This window comes from Centropristis striata, chromosome 16 (genome assembly GCF_030273125.1).
Source record: "Centropristis striata isolate RG_2023a ecotype Rhode Island chromosome 16, C.striata_1.0, whole genome shotgun sequence".
Lineage (NCBI taxonomy): Eukaryota > Metazoa > Chordata > Actinopteri > Perciformes > Serranidae > Centropristis > Centropristis striata.
Window position 1 is genome coordinate 10,740,502 of NC_081532.1, and position 21,839 is coordinate 10,762,340.

Consider the following 21,839-nt stretch of genomic DNA (forward strand, 5'->3'; position numbering starts at 1 on the left):
CTCCCTGTCACCCTAACGGCCGCAGGCGAGATGCTCCTTGTCACGATGACAAAGAGGAGGCGAGAGGAGAGAGGAAATGGGGAGAATATGAGAAAGAGGAAGAGGACTCGTGTCACTTGCAGAATAATAGTGCTCATGGTTACTAAAACTACAGTTGGAGACGTCGTATTAAGGGCCAACTGTCAGCTCCTAATGTGAAAAGCTGTCATGTTTCTTAAACATTTGAGATCAGCGGGAGCACTGGCGATCCAGCCACTTTACAGTCTTTAAGGGGCTGTAGCAGGCTCAGTATTAGAGCCATAAAGATAGTGTTATCCTATGAACCTTAGGTACAAACCATGTTATAAAATCTTGCCAGGAAAAAGGGTTGAATAAGGCTCCAAATCTAGGCTAAATTTGTGAGGGAAAAAACGGCCATGGCCAGCTATAAAGGAATCCATTGACCTCTGATTTCAAGATATCTTAATGAAAATGGATTCTATGGCTACCCATAAGTCTCCACTTACAAACATGCTGTGAAAGGAATTTTTTTTGACACTTGAGGATTCAGTATTCTGTTTTCATGTGTGATGATGTTAGTCCACATAGTAGCAATTTCATTGTAGTGAGACAATCATTTAAAACTTGACCTCATTGAATAAAATGACCTGCTGTGAGCTGTAGGATAATCACAGCCATGGAAGTTTACAATCAAAAACAAGTTTTCTTGATAATAACCAAAATAATTATCCAAAAAAAACATGGAAAATGTCTAGATATCAGCTCTTAAATTAAACTCTTATAAGATATTTTTGTTCTTATCATTATATTTGTCCAAACAAATGTACATTTAGTTGTACTAGGCATTAAAAGGAACAAGAAATTAGAGAAAACAAGGGTAGTCTTATCATGTTCTCCCATGACTGTATACTGACAATAGGGAGGTTTCTGAGCAATTTCCAAAACAGTAGTGCTCACCAATCTGATTGCAGAAAAAATGCAATTATTGCAGACATCTCCAAAAGTTTTATTAATTCTGGAGTGCTCAAAAATGATTAAAGTTTGCAAAAGTCTGTATATAATACATTTAATCAACCTAATAAAGGAAAAACATAAAGACTGTTGTTCTAAACCCTTATAACTCATAATTTTCTAAATATTAATGGGCGCCTAACCAAAACACATGGTTTATAACAGATTTACGACAAAAAAGACTGTAGCTGTATCTCAAATTAATCTTCAGGTTCACAGCTTTCAGATGATGTTCACCACTTCTATGCGGCATCGAATGTTGACCTACTATCTCCCCCTAAACACTCCCCCCTGTGAATGTGTGTCTGTGTGTGTATTCAGTAATAGGTAACAGTACCTTGTGCCAATATCGTTGTGTGCAGCCACTCTGAACGTGTAGCCACAGGCGGGGAACAGCCGCGTCAGCTTACAGTGTCTCTGGCTCCCAAAGTAACATTCTCTGAAAACACTGTTCTTCTTTCCCTGCAGAGGAGAGAAGAGATGGATGTACAGACGGAAAAGTAAGTCAGAAAGTAAGAAACAGGAGGGATACGATTAATTGTAATAGGATATTAAAGAAGAGAGTAAAAACATAAAGCATGACAGAGTGAAGAAGTATGAAAGGGAGAAGAAAAGAAGAGGCCGACATGAATTGGAAAGAGATAATTTACACTCTTATTAAATCTTGTCTGAGGAGTTGAACGTTAACATCCGTTTAGTGATGTGTGTGAAAGGTACGAGTGTTTTTTAAAAGTACGGGGAGGGCATGACAGATGACGGACATCAAGTGCATGAGACAGACTCACCTCATCCCACTCGAGCAGGTAGTTTGTGATTTTGGATCCGTTGTCGCCTGGGGGCTGTGGACGACATGGAGACGGACGGAGCGAGGCAGACAAGAGACAAGAGAGGGAGAGACGGAGACGGAGAGATTAGCCAAGGATAAAAGAATCTGACACTGAGAGAGATGAAATACCTGCCGTGTTATTATGATTGGCCTCATATCCTGTCTGGGTGACTGATGTGACTGTTTATCAGTGACAGTGCGAGTGGATGAAAATTACTTGTGCAGAAAAGGTCAGAGAGGGCGGAGGGATGCGCCCTGACGCCATCACGCAACAATGCAAGAATGTCTCCCTATTAGGTGCTGTGGGGCTGAAGTCTAGCTAGGAGATAAACCAGGTGAAGAATAAAGGCTTTTTGTCAAGTGTATCACTGTACAAATAAAGTGTGGTAGGAACAGACACATGCAGTTAACCCTTTATCGGGCAAAGAACTATATTTGGTAACTTCAGGTAATATTTCGAGAAAAAAGATGCAAATTTACTAGATTAAAGTGGCAGATCTAGAAGAAAAAAGTTGCAGATTTAAGAGCTTTAAAGGGACAAATCTACGTGATAAAAGTCGCAGATTTACGAGAAAAAAGGGGGAAAAAATTTCACCACTTTAAATCTCATAAATCTGTGCATTTTTTTCTCGTAGATTTTCCACTTTAATCTCGTAAACTTTTTTCTCAAAATATTATTTTCGGATGTTTTTTTTACACATTGAAATTTGGAATTTGCAAGTATTTCAAAGAGTTCCCTATTAAGGGGTAAACATACAGAACCACGAGTCTTGTTTGGAAGTCTTGATATATAATCATTTAAATGCAAATTCTCCATTCCTGTGATGTTTATGGGGTGAAATGTGTATGTTTTGAGAAGAAAAAGGAGTGGATGTTTGTTCCTGTACCTTCCACTGTAAGGTGAGGGTGCTCTTGGTGCGGTGGGAGAGTTTCGGGGTTAACGGGACGTCGGGGACGCTGCAGTGTGTGGTGAACGAGCCGGCTTCTGAACACGAGCCTCGAACCGAGTTGTACATTGCCGACACCCTGAAGCAGAAACACAAGACATCAGATGTTCTGGTTTAGATGAAGCTAGAATCTGAATATAGTGAGAACCCTCAAACCTAACATGAAGAACACAAAAGAATGAGATAAAAATGTCCAATGGTAGTCCTTACCGTACGTGGTAGTCTGTCGCTGGCCTTAGGTCTTTCAGATGATACTCCAGTTCTTCGCCACTGAGACACAAACAAAAGTTACACCACTGTAATTAGGATATTTCTTTAGGTGGATTCAAAGCTGATGCTAGAGGTGAATGATTTCCAAAAAATATTGAATTTATAATATTTTGACTGATAGCAATATATGACTGATGATAATTGAGGGAATGGTCTTTTTCTCGTTTTCACTGAAAAATACATTAACCCTCCTGTTATGTTCATTTCTCAGGAACAGCAATAATGATCGTGGGTCAATTTGACCCGGGGCGTGTTTAATTATCCAAAAGTGTCAGAAACCAAAAAATCCAAATAAACATTGTTTATATTTAATGATTATCTCCATTACTACCACATTACCACTCACAGATCATGGTTCAATGAGGATAATTCACTTGTAAAAATGCATGTTAAAACTTTTTTTATGTAGACTGGAAAAACCTACATAAAAAATACAATAGTTTTACATGACACTGAGTTTTTACACTTTACGTTATTTTACATGTTTACATTTTTTCTTTTATGGAGTGATATTGATAAATGAACACCTCTCCTGTTCAGGGTCAGATTGACCCGAACGGTATCTATGTAATATAATATAAACATGCAAATATAAGAAATTAACCATTTTCATTGTATATGTTGATTACACTTATTAAGCCAAAAAGAAGTTTCATGCGGAAAAAATACTTTTAACATTTTTCTATAGATTCTTAAACTTTAAAATGATTATATGACCTGCAACAGAACAAGAGGGTTAAAAAAGAACAAAGATGTTTTCTTAAGTCTGAAGAATACATTTTGTAGAGTTCTTGCAGCACCAAAATCCTTAATTCAGAATGGTATTTTGTCACATATTTTGCCTTTTACAAAGACTGCAGCTCCTACGATTTGGATATTGCAGCAGTCTACATTTCAACAAAATTCAGATGAATTGATCAGCCATGATGCTGTATTCCTTTAACTTGGAGTGTGTTCCTTACCTGTATATAGGGCGATACTTTCCGTCTCGTCCCTTATCTGAGAGAGAGACCTCGTAGGAGCAGGACACAGGCATCCCGTTACTATGCCTGTTCACCAGGCCTGCCGGGGGGGCCCAGGAGAGTCGTGCAGCCCGCGCCTGCACATTAGACACCTGTAGGACACACATAGATATATATACTGTAAGTAACATACAAAATGGAGTATGGTTTCCCATGCATAAACTTTAGTGAGGCATGTGGTTTGCAGATCATGCAGGAAAAAGTATTTTAAATTATTTTTATTTTTAAAATCTCTTCACTATTCTATACTAGGCAGCAAAAATTGTACCCTCGTGTGAATGCAGGTAAGACCATTCTATCATGGCATAATTTGCTATCATTTTGAATGTGCATCTATGTTTTCATCTGTCTGTTCAAGTATGAATTTGGTTCTGTGTGTGTAAGTCAATGTGTCATCGAAACCGCAGATTCGACAGTTCTTTCCGGCTGCTGCACCTCCATTGTGCTGCAGATATTTTAAATGAACTAACAGGAAAAAGAGACCTGCGTGTTTGTGTGTTTAAGTCCAGACACTGTCTGTGTGCCTGCAAGTGGCTGCATGTTTATGGGAGTTTTAGTTGCGGCACATGGTGGGTGAGCCAATTTAGCGTGATTTAGCGCAGTCTGCTGCTATTCCAGACTCCACATCCACTGAATAGGCGATGAATGTGCCTTGAGGCCACTGCAAAACCACAACCATGCCTAGACTGTCTATGAGGAAGACAGACAGGAAGAGACAGAGAGACAGACATGTCATTTTATTGAGAGTTTTGATCATAATGATTAGGTTTTATGGGATCACATCACTGTGTCCACATGCCTGAGGAGGCTATTGTCTTTTATGGCATTTTCTTTACAGCACTATTTTACAGCACTGTCAATCATTTTGCTCATATAACCCTGACTCTGAAAAATTGGGATGCTGTGTAAAACATAAAAAAATCGAATTCAAAATAAGTGTATAAAGTTTCCCAGTTTGAACATTAAAAATCTTGTCTGAGATAAGAACTGCAAATCACTGAATTCTGTTTTTATTACATTTTTTAGTGTCCCAACTTTTTTTTAAACTCAGGGTTGTATGTACATTTTGAATACATGAACAAGGCTTCCATGTAATGAATGACCGGCAGAGAGAGAAAGACAGGGACACCCAGATAAAGTGACAGAAAGCAGAAAAACAAGGACACAAAGAAACAAAAGAAATGCAAAAATAAAGAGGACGAGAAACGAGAAAGATGAAGAATCAAGGACACAATTCAGTGCTCCTTGGTCAGTGGTCCTTAATGCGTTTTGACCCTGAGAGACAGACTGTTCATCATCGACAACAGATTTGCATGACTCAGACTGTAAGCGAGGCCATGAGAATCTACTTTACATCAGTCCTCATCTTCTATTCCATGTTTGTATGAAATTAAATAACTGGCTGCATTTATGTACAATCACAATGCAATTTAGACAGAATAGGAGTATGTCAGAGGCCCAACTCAGATGACATATACCCTTACATTTATCTTTTATTCTCATAAGAGAAGAGCATTTAAAGCTGGATTGCAACCTCCAATTCTCATATTATTTTGCCTTACATGTTAGTGTAGCCAGTGCTATTACGAGCATCAAAGCCTCTGAGGTAAAAAAAAGTTTGCTCCATCTTTCTTCAAACACCAGGAGGAAAAAGTTACAGGGAGAACTCCCGAGCCAGTAACCCCTTTTCCCTGCTTACTTCCCTTTTATCCCCCACTGCTTCACACATTTCAATTCTGCTGAAGTAGACGCACTTACCTGCTGTGAAAGCAAACAATACAACCAGAGGAACACTATTGCGAGCATTTTATAAATGAAGAACTTTCTCATACAAGCTGTGCCTCTGCGACACCTGCTACCCTGTGTGTATGCTCCATGGCTGAATCCATCACAAACTACTTTTTGCTGCAGCAGGGAGGAATGTGAAACTCACTATATGTCCCCATACAGTATAAATCCATACCAAACTACTGCCTCCTACATAAATGCATTAAGGGAATTGAGTATGAAAAGTGACAGAACATCATATCTGCAGCTTGTGACAGAAAATATCACTCAACAGCACAAGGAGATCACAAAATGGTCCTTCTTATTTCCCTTCCCTTTCCTGTGTCTTCTTAGTAATGACTATAATAAACTGGCTGTATCAGTGAAGAGGTAATTTCAGGTTATGAGAGCGAATAAATCGCTACTGCACGTCAACTTCTAATCTCCTGTAGGGCTCAAAACTCTGACCCAACCTCTCTCTCCTTCTCTCCCTCTCTCTCTCCCTGTCTATTTCAACCCCTGTTATAAACTCCAACATATCAAATGGTCCAATTGCACAGCCTGCTGACCAAACTGCTTTAACCGGGAGCGAGCAATTCCTCTCTACGAAACCATGTCTGCATGGCTCTGGCTCATTCATTCACATTCCCCTTTGGGGAAGCTATTATAGTGTTTCTCAGTTGATGGCAGAGTGGGGAGTGAATGGCATGGATGAGCAGATGCTGCCCTCATGTGGTCAGGTTGAGTACTCAATGAGTTACATTCACTTTCACTGGTAGTAAAATCCTGAGAATGACTTCAAAATGAGAAACAAACTACACACAGTAGCCACTAAAGTTATTATTACAGTGTAAGCATCTTATTTCGATGTTTATCGCAGAAACAAGATGAAAATATGGAAAAGACATCAGCTCTCCTGCCAGCTATGACTGCATCAGACAAGAGGTGATTGATGAAAGTGGTTCTAAGTATGCTGTGTTTGTGCGTGTGTGTGTGTGCGCGCAGCTGTGGGAGAAGGTATGCATACCAACCTGTGGTTTGTCGATTGTAGACAGCATGTCTTGAACTCTCTTTCCCTCTGAGTCATGATCTGAGGAGACAAAGACAGAAAAAAAAGATGTTATTATCAAAAGTCAATGGTTTTTAATGTAATATTCATCAGAAAAGAGAGACAGGCACTGATAATGAGTGCTTTTCTGCTAAATGTTGGGTCAAAATTTGCAATCTGCGTGCATTATTCATTCATTTCTGAATTTGATTCTGACTCGTGACATTTCTATTTCAATAGAAAAAAAAAAAAGAGAAATTTCAAGATCCCAAGTTTCAAAACAGATGCATATTTTGGCAGTGCTGCTGAGAACGGGTTTGTTGATTGACAAGGCAATGGTTTTTCAATTCCCACAAGCCATGTTTATTGTGATATCTTGGAATCTATGGTTCATTACTGTCATAGTTCAGCCAAGGTTTGCATCTTGATTGTAAAATCAGATGGTCAACAGTCTAAAATGCCCTAATCATTCTTAATATCGTCTGTGATAATGACTCTATCCAAATAGTAATTTGGTCATGTGTGGGAAAAAAAAGCCCAAAATAGAGTAAAGACAGGCCTAAATTCTATAAAAAATCTTGTCTAATGGGGTGTGATGCAACACTTGTTTTCTTCAGAAACCGCCTATTTCATCCCATCAAGTCATGATGAACACAGAGCTTGGAAAAAAACACTAAATTATCCAGCGTTCCACAGAAAAGCATTAGTCACGAATTCCTGACCTAGAGCAAATAAAACGGGGATCACCAAAAAGAAAAAAAAAGAAAAGAAATATGACTCATATTCCACAGTGACTATTCTGTTCTTTACATAGAAACTGTTGATTATCTTTGGAGGCATTAGTTCACAGAAATCATTAAAATAATCATTATTATGTATCATTTTCTATCAATTGAGTTATCCCTACACCTGTGAATAATCATGCACATAATCGTCTGACATCAGCAGTGTTGTTGCAGCCCTGCAGAACAGCTTTTTATGCATGACATTAGACTGAATACAATGCCATATGTTTAACGTGATATAATGCTAGTGACGGAACCCATAGCTCCACAAGCCCACAAAGAAAACAGGATTCACATATTTCTCTAAGAGACGTTTTTAAAACAATTTCCACTCTTATTTATTTTGATTTTATTTGATTATTTTACTCAGATGCCATATAATATACTGGGTAACACTGCTAATTCCCATTTGTGGTCCAGATAGAGAGACTCCACATTGCTTTCTGTGCAGCTGAAGCTTCCAGAAAACATCAGTCAGACATCAGGTGTTTGGAGGTGTAAATCTGAACGCTTTCATATGCTAAAAACACGTTTAATCACGATAGGTACTTTGTGACGGAGTATAAAAAAATAACATACTTCTATAAAAACTGTGTGGCTCATTAGTATACAAAATACTATGAATTTGATTGGTAATAAGGTCATGCTGAAGCCCTCGATAAGTTGACAATCAGAATTAAGTCAATCGGTTATTAATTTCAGTAATTTATTATCTAAAATTGTTACATGTTCAGTGTTCTTGTTTCTCAATTTTTAGGTTTCATCATTGAAAGTCAATATTTTTTTGATTTTTAACTATTGGTCCGACTAAACAAGCAATTTAAATCACATCATGACGGACTGAAAGGCACTTATTAAATTAATAATCATGATAATAACCACAGCCCTCAGTTCATAAAGGTCACTTTGATCATGATTCTGGGTGGACTTGTGTGTGTGCCCTCACAATGGCACACACACACAAGAGCACAATATGCACACCAACACGCACTGATGTACAAGTCTGGTCCAGTGATACGATGTGTCTAAAGGTGATTTATTAGACACTCAGGGTTGTTAGGAGGGCGAGTGCAAGCGAGTGTGTGTGTGTGTAATGGAAGTCTTTCCCCCCTGTGTGATCCCGCAGTTGAGGTTTTTCCGACCAGAGGAGGGCTGCTTTCTCCATCTGAGTCTGACCACTGTAAATCACACAGGATGTGTGTGTGTGTGTGTGTGTGTGTGTGTGTGTGTGTGTGTGTCAGCAATACAAGTCCTGCATGAAACCATGAGTGTTTGATGAGCGTGTTGCAGCGGTACAGGACTGAATTAAATAGGCATTAACACACATCTGCACACACACAAGAGCAATTCACAGACACAGACACAGACACAGACACACACACACACACACACACACACACACACACACACACACAGTATAGGTGTGTATAAAGCAGTTTGTGTTTTGAAGAGCACTGTGATGAATGAGAGGTTAGTGTGTGTGTGCGCAAATGTGTGTGTGAGTGGCTAAGTCCCTCTGACAGGTTCTGTGGGGGAGAGGGCCTTACTGTGCCTGGGGGTACACTTATGAGTCATGGCAACAGTGATGTCATGGAAGCACAACCTCAAGTTGACCTCAGTGTGTGTGTATGTGTGTGTTAGACAGAATAAAAAAGCAAGCGCAAGAGAGCGACAGCAAGTGTGTATGTCTCCAGAGTCCCAGGATCAGGTTACAGGAGATTGGTGACGGGTGATGGGTGGAGGGGGTTGAGCTACTGTGTGTGCATGTGCATGTTGGACCTGGCAGTGTGGGCAGAGTTCAACAGGTGAAGTACACATTCTGCATAACTGCTAGACACGTTGCCTCATTAGTGATTTTTTATTTGTTATACACACACTTGTCCCTTTTTATCCATTTTGACAGAACTGAATATTTTCTCTTTTATGGAATAATGGCGCAGTCAGACAGACAGCTCCAGACATGAACAGCTCCGTCAGCTAACAGGCTGACCCAGCTTATTCCACTCATTCATCACAGCTGGGTGAAAAAGGAGAATATTGCCTGTTTAAAGTGCTGCGGTCCTGTAGCTACTTGTCTGGTGCAGGAACCATAGTTAAAAGGCAAGAAGAGGTGGAATTCTATTACTGCATCATTTCAGCTGTCAGGTTCAGCAAACACCAGATGTTAATAATCAAACAATATGCATGGCTGACTAACAGCTTCTCTGGAAGTTCAATTTTGTTTTTCTGCATTTACTGTAAAAGAGTAAAAATCACTAATTTGCTGGACACAGAAGTTGGCTTGTTGAGGATGTATTTCAACCCAAATGTCAAATTTCACAGCTTATAAAAAGAGACAGTTATGAAATACAATGCTGTACTTGTGCTTGGTTAGTTTTTTTGATTGCCAAGATTAATAACAGTACAACCAGTTAAAAATGATGGCCTTCTGCACTAGTCTTTGTTGTGTCTGCTATAGTCTCATTTCCACCGCATGATACTGATATGGCTCGACTAAACTTCCTTAAACTGTTGTTTTTTGTTTTTTCATTGTCTAAAGTTGTGAGTTATACCTGGAACCTGGTACACTTCTTTGGTAAAACCTTGGCTGAGGTTCCAAGAGAGCTGAGATGATAGTTAAAGGTTAAAAACACTGCAGACCACTGGTCTGTATCATGTATTTAGAATTATATATGGTATTCAAAATTGTATTTGTATATAAACATATAATTAGATGTTAAATTGATGAAAGTTAAATATATAATACATGAATGTATATTTTTCATAGTGAAATATATTGATAGAGAATGTACTATATATATTTTATGATAATTATTACTTTTCACATATTAGTAATACATTTGGATTTTTTAAAGATAAAAACAATTGGTAATTAAAACTACATTTTTGGATACGTTTTTGAAAATAACATGTTGTATGACATTCTTCTATTGTGTTATGCTTTCTATTTTACATAATATTATTTTCAGTATGACCATTTTCTTTTTACATGTTCAAAATAAACTTAAATCAATCATTCAATTAATGTCATTCTGTCCACCTGTAGCTCACTACCTCTCCAGGGCTGAATCAGGACCAAAAGTATAACTACATTCATCTTAAAATATTAACTTGAATAACCCTAATTTAACGTCTGCATTACGTCGCAACATACAGCCCAAACAAGTCTATACTCAATGAGACGCACTAATATTTCAGCACCGCAGGAAAAAAAAAGTTGGCAAACCCACAGACTTTGTGACAGAAGTAAGAGATTTATTTAATATTTCAGGAGAGCAGTAATAAAGTTTGAAAAACACTACTGCTTTACCTCACCGCTCAGTGTTATGACTTGCTGTGGTTGCTGAGTCCAGCTGCTTAAGTGTTTAATATAGAGAACAACCACAAAGAGCTGATGCTGACGGCTGAAACAGAAACTGAATCTCTTCCCAGTGTAACTGCACACACACACGCACACGCACACGCACACGCACACACACAAACACACGCACACACGTTTCTGTCCCCACTGTCCCTCACCTCCTCTCTCTTCTGTTTATGTGCTGCCCACGCACACTCACTTCCTCTCCTCATCTGACCTCACATCCTGTCTGCGTCTGACCGCCTGTGTTTGATTACTGAGGACAGCCAGACGGAGCGAGGGAGCGCAACGGACGGCAGGAAAAGAAGAGGAATGAAGAATCGAGCAGGAGAGTTGGGGGGGTGGGGGGTGGGGAGAGCAGCAGGCCGAGCCAAGATCAGGCAAGAGGGAAGAGGAAAGAGAGACACTGAAGGACAGACAGCAGAGAGAGAGAGAGAGAGAGAGAGAGAGAGGAAGGACAGGCAAGAGAAGTCTGGGTAAGAGATTAGGTACGAAAACGCAAGGAAATTGAGAGACGAAGAGCGAGCCCGGGATCAACAGAGAGGAGGAGAAAGGGAGGGATGAAAGGAGAGAGGGAGGAGAGGGCTTAGGAGGAGGTGAGGCAAGGACGACACAAACTTTTGTGACATCATCAAAAGGCGCAGACAGGGCAGATGCTCACCCCTGATCTCACTGCAGTAGTAGTTGCAGTCACTGCCTTCAAATCTACACAGGTTTTCCCAAAAAGCACCAAAATACATGAGTTCTTGAAGTGTTTTTTCTCCTTACTGGAAATGACTACTTCAACATTTTCTTTAATGTTCCATGACATAGAAACACATCTGTGTTTCTATGTCACATCTGTGTTTCTGTAACATATAGCCATCACTTTTAGACATTTCTTTGTTTCTGAGAAATCAGGTTTCTTTGGTACAGTGGACGGCTCTAAATACTAATAAGCATTAGCCTTATTAGTGTTAGCTGATTACAGTTTTCATGCTAAGCTAAGCTAACTGCCTGCTTTCTCAATATTTCATCTAGCTCCTAGCAAAAATAGTTAATAAAGGTGTATTTCTCAAAATGTCAAACTTTTGATTTCACTTTTCAATGTTTTATCAGGTTTCTATGAAGCAAAACTTAATAATTTAATTTTTGCTCACTGTAAATGGCACACACAGCAACATTTTTATCTTCCTGATTGAATGTTTCTTTTAAAACTTCTTGTTGGTACTTGTAGTGAACATCACTCCAAACTCTACATTTGATTTCTTATCAAATAAATTAAATATTTTTAACACACTGTAGTTGCTCATCTTTTGTACTGATTAATCCACTTCACAGCTTCATGCCAATTCCAGTTTTAAAAGTTTTGCATCATCTAAAACTGTCTAATTAGAATTTGACTTGGAGTTTTGCTTCCAAAATTGTGGCCATCTGAAACAACTCCTCCACATTGTAACTCTCTCCCATGGAACCAAGTAGGAAAACACACATTGTATTACTTAAAAGCACACATTAAAGTAAATACTATGAGAGCTTCATTCAGCCTAAATCCTTACTCCCACCATTGCTCCCTCGTTCCTCCTCAAATTCACAGACATGTTTACTACAATCTGTTTTACTGTCGCACACCTACACACTTTATTAATGCCGTCATTTTCAAATAGAGCTACAGAAAAACTGAGGCACTTTGACAGTGAGGAGGTTGCATTCCTTCTGCATGACGGCCTGCGGTTCTTAGACACAGTCTGTCTGCACTGGGACAGAAAAAGACCTTTAAGGCCTGGAGAAAAAAATGTGAAAAATGTGGCGCTCATTCAGCCCCCACTACACACACACACACACACACAGAGCCACAGGGTGTGTGTGTGTGTGTGTGTGTGTGTGTGTGTGTGTGTGTTTCCTTGTGTGTCGCAGTAAAGGAACAAAGTGAGATATGATACCCATCTTTAGAAGCCTCTAATCAGGGAGAACAAAGCAAAGTAACGGACAGTCAGCTGGAAGGAAAGGGAGGGAGACAGAGAGAGAGAGAGATGTGGAGGTGAGAGAGAGGACAGACAGCAGAGGACAGAAAAGAAGCAGGAGTGGGGACAGGGCTGAGGAGAAGGGAGGAGAGGGAAGAGGAAAATTGAGGTAGAGAGGGGCACAGACCTTGGATTCCACACTATTATCATCTGCTGCATAGTGAGCATTCCATCTGTTCAACAGCTGGGCTACACACACACACACACGAACACACACACACACACACACACACGCACAAACGAACACACACACACGCGCGCGCACACAGACACACACACACAGCAAAGTTGTTGGGACATGCCTGAAATTGTGGTTGTCATGGTGAAGGTTTGGTTCTCATGGCCAGAGCCCTGATCGTTTATTAAGGGGATTAGAGAGGGAGAGACAAGCCAAGAGACTGGCACAGAGAAGTAAGAATGTGAAAGATGGAATATAACGATAGAAAAATATCAAAATTCTAATTCTGCAAAACAAAGGATAAAGAGATGCAATTATTGCATTCCTGCAGTAACCTGATTTATTGTTCTTCATGTAAATGAGAGATATAGCTAGAATCTGTATAGCTTGGTTTCTGCAGGAGAAACCAGACTTTTGGCTACATACTATGGTTCCTGAAAGTTAGCATGTGCATGACAAAGACTATAGAAAGTTGTTTTTTTGCAGCAGCAATCCATAGGAAACATCACTCCTTGTGTCCAAAATAATGAAATCCAAAGTCAAACTTAACCTGGAACTAAAATAAATATGTCTCAGTATAAACACATGTAATTGCATTCTCAGGTTCCCCTGCCCTTAACCTGATTTCTCTCAATAACCGGGTTTCATGTGTGCATGTAAACGTAGACAGAGAGAGACAGAGAGACCTTGTCCACAGCAGCAGGAGAGAGATGAGCGTCTCAACTGCCAAGTGACACAAAATCTCTCTCCGCTTTTCCAAGAAGAGCATGGGTTTGTGCGCATGTATGCACACGTGTTTATGTAAGTGTGTACGTGCTGCATACAGCGCAGCAGACCTGGGCAGGCAGCGAGGGATTATGGGGGATGAGTTTCACAGAACCCTGACCCCATTCGACCCTGTTCAGCCCAAAAAGTCTTGAGAGAGAGAGTGACTGCAGACTGGCAGATGGAGTAGAAGACAAATTCACAGTCAGACAGACTGAGTGATAGACGCAGAGAAATGGAGGAACGAGGTGAACAGAGATAAAATCCACGAGGACGGACGAATACATCCTGATCTTCCAGAATCTTCCAATTCTGTTGTAATTTTTTTTCTTTATTATCTCATCTCATATTATTTTCATTATTTTCCATTTGTTACACCTCTCCAATGTTATCAGGTCATATGAGGCCACCTCTGTGATGTCTGTCTGTCCAAAGCCCTGATTAAAATCCAGTGTTCCAAAAAAATGTTTGGTTTTTTAATGATTGTAATCAAAGTTGTCTTATGTATTGGAGTGCATGGGCTGTGTTCCTATTTGAAAAGACTAATATTGAGTAATAATATGCTCAGGGGAAATAAGATTCCCATGTGATCTGCTGCCGCAAGAGCCTTATGCATGGAAAATTCCAGTAATTTATACGTTTTTATTAGTTTGTTCCTTTTTTGCCAATTGTTTGAAAGCAATTTGTGTGGATGGAAAACATAAAACATTTTTGAAAATTATGTTGATTCTAGTCAATCACGAGCACTGCACAAGTCATGAAAGACAATATATTAAAGGACGAGGAAGGAACAGAATATATGGAATAGTGTCACCTAATTTGAATTTTTTAAAGAGAAAAAAGTAAATGTATTCCATTAAAGATATAGAAAAACAATGGTGCAATAAGATTATCGATACATTAGATAAAAAGGGCAATATTAGCAGAATAACATACATTTTAAAATAAAGAATGACATATTTTTATGCACACTGCTCATGAGTCTCACTCACTATGGTCTCTAGTGAATCCAGAGCTAATAATTGCTGATTAATTATCACAGCCTCTAACTTCAGTAACTTTGCCATTAATTTGTATTTAAAGCAGAAAGGGAAATAATTTTGCGAATAAATAATAAAGTTTTGCCTTCCAGCAGTGATAATGCTGTCTTCATCCAAGGTCTAGACATGTAATTTGCATAGTAAATTAGAGTAGTGTGCAAAGTAACATTACTTTATTACAGCGATACTTAGATTAGGTTAATAACCACCTATTTTATTAACATTTAATTAGTAATTAGATGAGAATACATTTTTAAAGCCATCCTCCCAACTTTGAGTAGGACTCCAATTTCATTCCTGTGCATCCCATTGCATAAAAAAAAATCTGGCACTTTCTCATTAACCCTGAAGTTTAATGAGTTTTTTTGTCTGGCTTTGACAAACATGTTGAAAATGAGTTTTTCCATAGATCCCTCACTGCTGCCAGCATCTGCCTTAAACTACCAAAACTTTAAAGAAGTGCACCTCCTAAAAACACACACAATGTGATAAAGTGAAGGGTGGTCTCAAAATAAGCCAAATGTTAGTTTTAAAATACATCATCCAGAACTTTTAAATCCATTCAAAATCTTTCTGAGCAGTAATCTCCAGATGTCTGGGATTTGTTCACTTTGTCTGCTTGGTGATTAATTTGTTTAAGTTGAACTTCCCTGCAGAAGAAGCAGAAGTTGAAAGGAATTAAAATATTATGTAACCCAGTTGTGGTTCATACACAGCGGTCGGGCGCTGTGGTTCGACAGTGTGGCGAGTCTATCACTTGTATCACAAGGTTCATTCAGCTGGATGGGGTAATGTCTGGTGAACTCATTGTGATTGGCGAGAACAACCTCCCCTTCTAATCCCGCTAGTCCTGTTACATGATATCAGCGGGAAAGACATTCCTCTGCTGGTAAAGCCATCCCTTGTTCTCGCTCTGTTTTTGACTTTTTCATTCCCCAATTTCTGTCCATCACTTCTCTTCTTCCCCACTTCCTTGTCTTATCTCTTTCTCTCCTTCCCTCCCTCTCTTCCACCCCACTGCCCTCCATCAGGCCCGACAAACATGGCCGTATTTGGGTTTGTGGGAAGGGGTTGGAGTATGTGTGTGTGTGTATGAGGGGAGGGGGGCTGAGATTATCGCCATGGTGATCCACATCAAAACAGTCCAGTAAGTGAGGGGTGGAAGTGTGACATGCTCGTTTCACACATTTCCAGTCCTGTTACTACAGTTACAGAAGGAGGAGCTGGAAGAGCAGTTGGATGTTAATATAAGGGCTGAGTCATGACTCGGTCAAAGGCCACGAGAGCTAAAGAGGATGACATCATCAAAACATTACGGGACATTGTGCTTTTATAAGCCTATTTTTACCACCGCCATTGTTCTGAAACTGTCAGTTTCTTGGCACTGACACTTAATGAGTGTGAAACTCAGTTGGGGTAAAAAACTGTAAAAAAAAATAAATAAAAAAAATAGCCCAGCACTAGAACGAAACCCACAAAACTGACACAAGAGACAGCGGTACTGGTGTCTTCTGGTTCTGCATTCCTATAAATACTTGGTAATATTAAAATGTTTGGTTTTTTAAATGCTAACTTTAAAACAAGACATTAAAGCACATTTTCTCACCCAAATTAGAAATAACAAATGAATCCTCTTCCAAATTTAATGTTCAAGTCATTAACAATAAAACACACCCTTGTTCAGTTAAACACACTGCAGCTGCAGCCTCCATCGGTCTGCTACAACCATTAGCTAAAGCCTAAAGCTAACGCAAAAAAACTTTAACTTAACTTTAAGCTAACTTTTAAGGGATATTGCTTTGTAACTGACTATTACTGAGTCACTTCACCTTAATGGATCCTTTCTAGTTGTGTTTGCTGTTACACTAGATGTGTTGTAGCATCTATTACTGTACTATACTTTGCAAATGTTCATGATTCTGGGAGAAATATTTTACGGTCTTAATTGAAGCATATTAAGCAATATGCTATCACATATCTCTGCACCATTATCGCAGCTGGGGAATGACTATAGCAACACTGCAGCATCACTTTCTACCCATATATGGTGTAGTTGTGACATCACAAATAATAATGAGTAAGTAACTGAGTAGTCTGCTGAGCAAAGTGGAGATAGCCTGGTAAATCTGTTCTTGTTCAGGTTAAAATCTTGATGATATTGTTGTTTTATAGCCATCTGATAAAAATCAGGAAAAAGAGACCAAACTGTTCTTACATGAATATGCCTTTTTTTGGTGTCCTCAAGTCTGAAGCAAAGGATGTGCCAAGATTAAATTCCAGTAGGGGTTTCCTTGTTTCAAAACATCCTTTTTGGCACATTGTCATCATGCTTGGCAATGAAGAAAAATGTTTAGAAATTCATTTGGTTTACATTCACGATGTCAACACGAAAGATACATGACATGTTTCCCCTTATTTTTGTTGCCAAGATGATTGTGCAACTGAAAAGTATCTCGAAGGAATCCCTCAGAGACCCAAAGTGCAAAAAAAAAAAGGAAAGTAATTTATACATACTTTTTTTTAACTTAAGTTAAAATTGTCCCTCTGCATAACAGATATATGCGTTTCCACAGTAGTCACACCACAACAGCAGCCCACTGTAATATCTGCCCATTCTTATTTTCCTCATATCCTATTCAACAGAGCCAACATGGTGGACACAGCAGTCACTGCGCACATCTGGTTTCTCCTGAATTCACAGCACTTGGCAGTGACGTAGAACCAAAGATGGAGGAGCTGAGGGTGCTGGCCCATCTGTTTCTGCTGAAATCCCAGTTTCTCCGAGTGAGAGACAGGATCTGCGGTGGTGATGATGCAGAGCCAAGATGGAGGAACAGAGGGGACGGGGCCCACATCTGTTTCTGCTCAGCAAGCAGCTCAGTTCTGAGGAAAAAGGGCCTGTAGAGCTGGCTTTACTGGGGAACGGACACTGTGCTCGCCAAGTCAGCCTGCTGCCTTACTGGCACCGGGGCAATAGCCACACACACACACACACACACACACATATGCACACAGAGCAAGGGCATCAAGGGCAGAGCGTAGGCGGCTGTGTGTGTGTGTGTGTGTGTGTGTGTGTGTGTGTGTGTGTGGTATTCTGGGTTGGACCATACTTGGATGCGTCGGGCCAAGCAGCAACTTTGTCGGAATGTTTGTACTCTGCTCTTTAACTCTGTCTCTCCTCGTCTTTCCATTTCTCCGTTCCCTGTGATGTAGGAGTTCTGGTTCAATTTTTTCTCTCTCTTTACAAACCTTCCATCCATCTCCCTCCTCTCTCATCTGTCCTTCAAATCCTACATTCCTCCCCTCTCTCTGTTTGCCCCCTCTACCTCCCGCCAATCCTCTGGACCCTCATGCTCTGATTGTTTTACAGGAAGCCCAGTCACGGGGTGTCTGTGCATGTGTGTGTGTGTGTGTATGTGTGTGTGTGTGTGTGTGTGTGTTATGAGGTACATCTAGCTGACTCAGCCTGATCTCCAGCCCAGTACTGAGACCCTGGCAGACCAGAACAGACAACCGACGACATGCTGACATGCTCCTGTCTGTCATGTGTGTTATTGTTGTATGAGCACTACAGCATGTGCTGCATGAAGCTATGATACTCACAAGCTGAGCTGTCGACCTTGCGTTGCTTTTCCTGCTTTGGCTATGTGTTCTATGTCAGCATGTGTGTGTGTGTGTGTGTGTGTGTGCTGTAAGAAGCTGTGCAGCCTTCCCCACTGCAATGCAGTCAAACATTGCCTCGTCTGTATGTGTGTGTTTTGCATTTGCAGAAGTCCAGACTTGCACCTGCACTTTCCTCTGTGAATGTATGTGAGCAGGTTAAAATGTGTTCAAGCATGTGAGCAATGATAATTATTCAATCAAATTATCAGCGACGTATTTTTAAAGGATAATTTACCATGTTTTTTTTCCAATTACATCTTGTGGTGTGTAGTCATGCTGATATTTTCTGTTTTATTTGTACAATATTAAAACATTTGAACAGCAGGGCTGCAGCTAGGGGTGTTGCAATACTGCTAACACATGGTAAGCATGTTTTAAAAATGAAATATTGATATATTGTTCATAATACACACCTGCATACATGGTTTTGCTTGAGCTCTGATATGGCCTTTTTGGGGTTCTTTCTTACTACATACCCAACAGTTTGACTTGCGTGTTTTGTTTTGACTGTTTGTTTGTTTTGTTATTGATGGTGTTTGCATCAGTTTTATTTCATTTTCTGTCAAGTGCTTTTGTCATTATTAGTTAATTATTTGGTGCCATATGGCTTCCATTCTTTTCTTCACTAGTAATCACTGTAGTGCACAATAAAAAGATCTAAATTAAATTAACTTAACATAAATTAAATAATATACATATGGTACTATTGTTTAAGTAGTCCTGCACGTCTTAAATCATTTCCTTTTTGTGTATGCTTTTGTACAGCAGACTCTCTCCACTTCCCTACACTTGTACTTTGAATTTATCCATTTGGCAAAAAAAAGAGACACCCCAAAACAAAGATGAGATGACTATATAGGTAATATCACAATATCTATCCATACTTTTAAGACTTCTCTGATATCATGAGAGGTAAAAATTTTACACCTTTCTCATGGATTTTGAGAAACTCACACGTTCCCACACCTGACCCAGATGTGATATTCCTCTGATCCGACACCCTGCTGTGAGAGACTTAAACAAACTTTTTATGGTGGGAGTAAATCTAAAGGCGTGTTGGACAGTTACAAAGATGGAGTGGATGAATTTATGTCTCCCGTTATGCTTTTCTGTCATCACCTCTGCGGATAACCCTGTGTGTGCATGAATGAGATCCTCTGCTCACTTTAATAACTCAGACATACATCTGACGTGTCAAAAGACAAGTCATTAAAGAGGGACAGTACCACAAGTGTGTGTGTGTGTGTGTGTGTGTGTGTGTGTGTGTGTGTGTGTGTGTGTGTGTACCCTCATGTCTTTGCACATGTGCATTTCTTTATGTGTGTGTGTGCGATAAGGCTGAGCTGTGGTGTCTAAATCCAAGAGCTCAAAGGTTTCCTTCATCTCAAGCAGGACTCTACAGGTATGTGACTCCCCCCTCCCCCTCCTGTCTCCCCCCTCTCTCTCTCAGCCCCCCTCCCCTCCGTGGCTCAGCCTTCACCAACAAGGCCGGTATTGTAGCGAGGGTAAAACGATAGCGCTCAGGGACGGGTTCAGCTATGTGGTTACCCAGACAACCTCTCATACCCCCTTCCCCACCTTCCCACCTCCATCCCTCCACCGCTACCCCCCTGGATCCCTTCCCCTCAATGAGGCTGCATACATCCATTCATTTTTTTTGGGTGACTTTCCGTGAGAGAAAGAGAGGAACGAAAGGTGTGTTTTATTTGGCCCCTTGAATGCAGAGGGGCACTGAGGTTGAAAAGGACAAAGCCAGTCACATAAAGAGATAGAGAGAAAGGTCAGCGAGGACACAAGTTATTCTTCCACAAAGAGATATGAGCTGGGTTGGCTGCATGTGGAGATATCCACTATTGTGGACATAAAAAGGCCTTTCAGTGGCGTTTTCTGACTCGCAGCGATGTGAAACTAAAGGAATGCACAGATATTTTTTCTCTTTTCTGTTGGTTTTGAGGCACAATTTTAAAATCAACAACAGAAACACGCATCATACTATGATCCTTTGATTTAGCTCTTTTAGATTCAGCATGTGTCCCTGAGTGCTTTCTGACTCAGACTGTGAATTGCTGTTCATCAACAGCGTGTGCCAGTCTCTACTAATGCTCTGTGTATGTGTCATACCTTGTGTGTGTGTCTCTGGTTCACTGTTTCGTGGACTGCTTCGGAGTCGTCTTTCTGGCTTCTTCCCTCCTGGACTGCCGAGTCCGCCCCCTGACCCCACCGACCCGAGCGATGGGGCGTGTGATTTGTTGCTGCATCACAAATAAAGTAACAACAGGATTGAAAGTTAGTAATTTAAAAAATAAAACAAAATAATAATAATAATAAATACAATGAATATAATATATATTTAAATCATTAAAATAATAATACAGTTACAACAGCATTGAAAGTAAGTCATTTAAAAAATAAAATAAAATAATGAATAAATACTGTAAGTATAATATACATCTAATAAATTAAAATAGTACATTCAAAATATAGATTTTTGACCACAGTGAATGTCCACTTCAGTTGTTCTTTGGGTTTAAAAATAAATAACAACTGGTGATCACCAATCAAACTTTTTTTCAAGCTTGATACAGATAACTACTCAGGATAATCAAATACATTTTCTTTCTTTTTTCCCCAAATGTATGAATCTAAGCCTATGGATGTAACTGATACTCAAACCGCTTAATCAACTCTCTGACAGAGCGGAGCATCAATACCAACAACACATCAATGTGTGTAATCAGTGTGGAAAGTTAAATGTGTTTGAAGTCAATGTTCCTCAGTAGCAATTTGTTATTAGGCGTAGAAACAACAAAAAAGTAACTTTGAATGCAAAGTTTTGATTCAAATCAATTTTCAATAAAGATGTAAAGTAGCAAAGATTAGAACTCAATTAAATTTAAACACGGCATAAAGCCATCATTAAAAAACAACTATGATTTGAACCTGATTGAGAATGTGAATTTACCATGTATTAAAATAAAATAAAGAAAGAAAAAGGTAATTTGTCCTTTTTGACATCAAACCATTAACTCAATTATAGCTGATTTTAAAAATATTTTAAGGAAAATAGTTTAACCTTCCCCTTGTATTTCGCCGCTTCAGCTACAGAGAGAAAAGCAGCTCTAACAAGTAGTACTTACATTTCACTATGTTCTA

General features: G+C 39.6%; 1 protein-coding gene across 2 annotated transcripts in view; it reads right to left on the reverse strand.

Moving 5' to 3' along the window:
* fndc3ba (fibronectin type III domain containing 3Ba) overlaps nt 1-21,839 on the reverse strand; it is a 125,569-nt gene that overhangs the window by 37,867 nt on the left and 65,863 nt on the right. For both annotated transcript variants that reach the window (XM_059354072.1, XM_059354073.1), the window contains exons 7-13: nt 20,808-20,938; nt 6,875-6,933; nt 4,017-4,168; nt 2,995-3,054; nt 2,725-2,863; nt 1,797-1,850; nt 1,349-1,473 (exon numbers count right to left, since the gene is read on the reverse strand). In XM_059354072.1, coding sequence (XP_059210055.1) covers nt 1,349-1,473; nt 1,797-1,850; nt 2,725-2,863; nt 2,995-3,054; nt 4,017-4,168; nt 6,875-6,933; nt 20,808-20,938 — 720 coding nt within the window. The remainder of the gene's footprint in view (nt 1-1,348; nt 1,474-1,796; nt 1,851-2,724; nt 2,864-2,994; nt 3,055-4,016; nt 4,169-6,874; nt 6,934-20,807; nt 20,939-21,839) is intronic.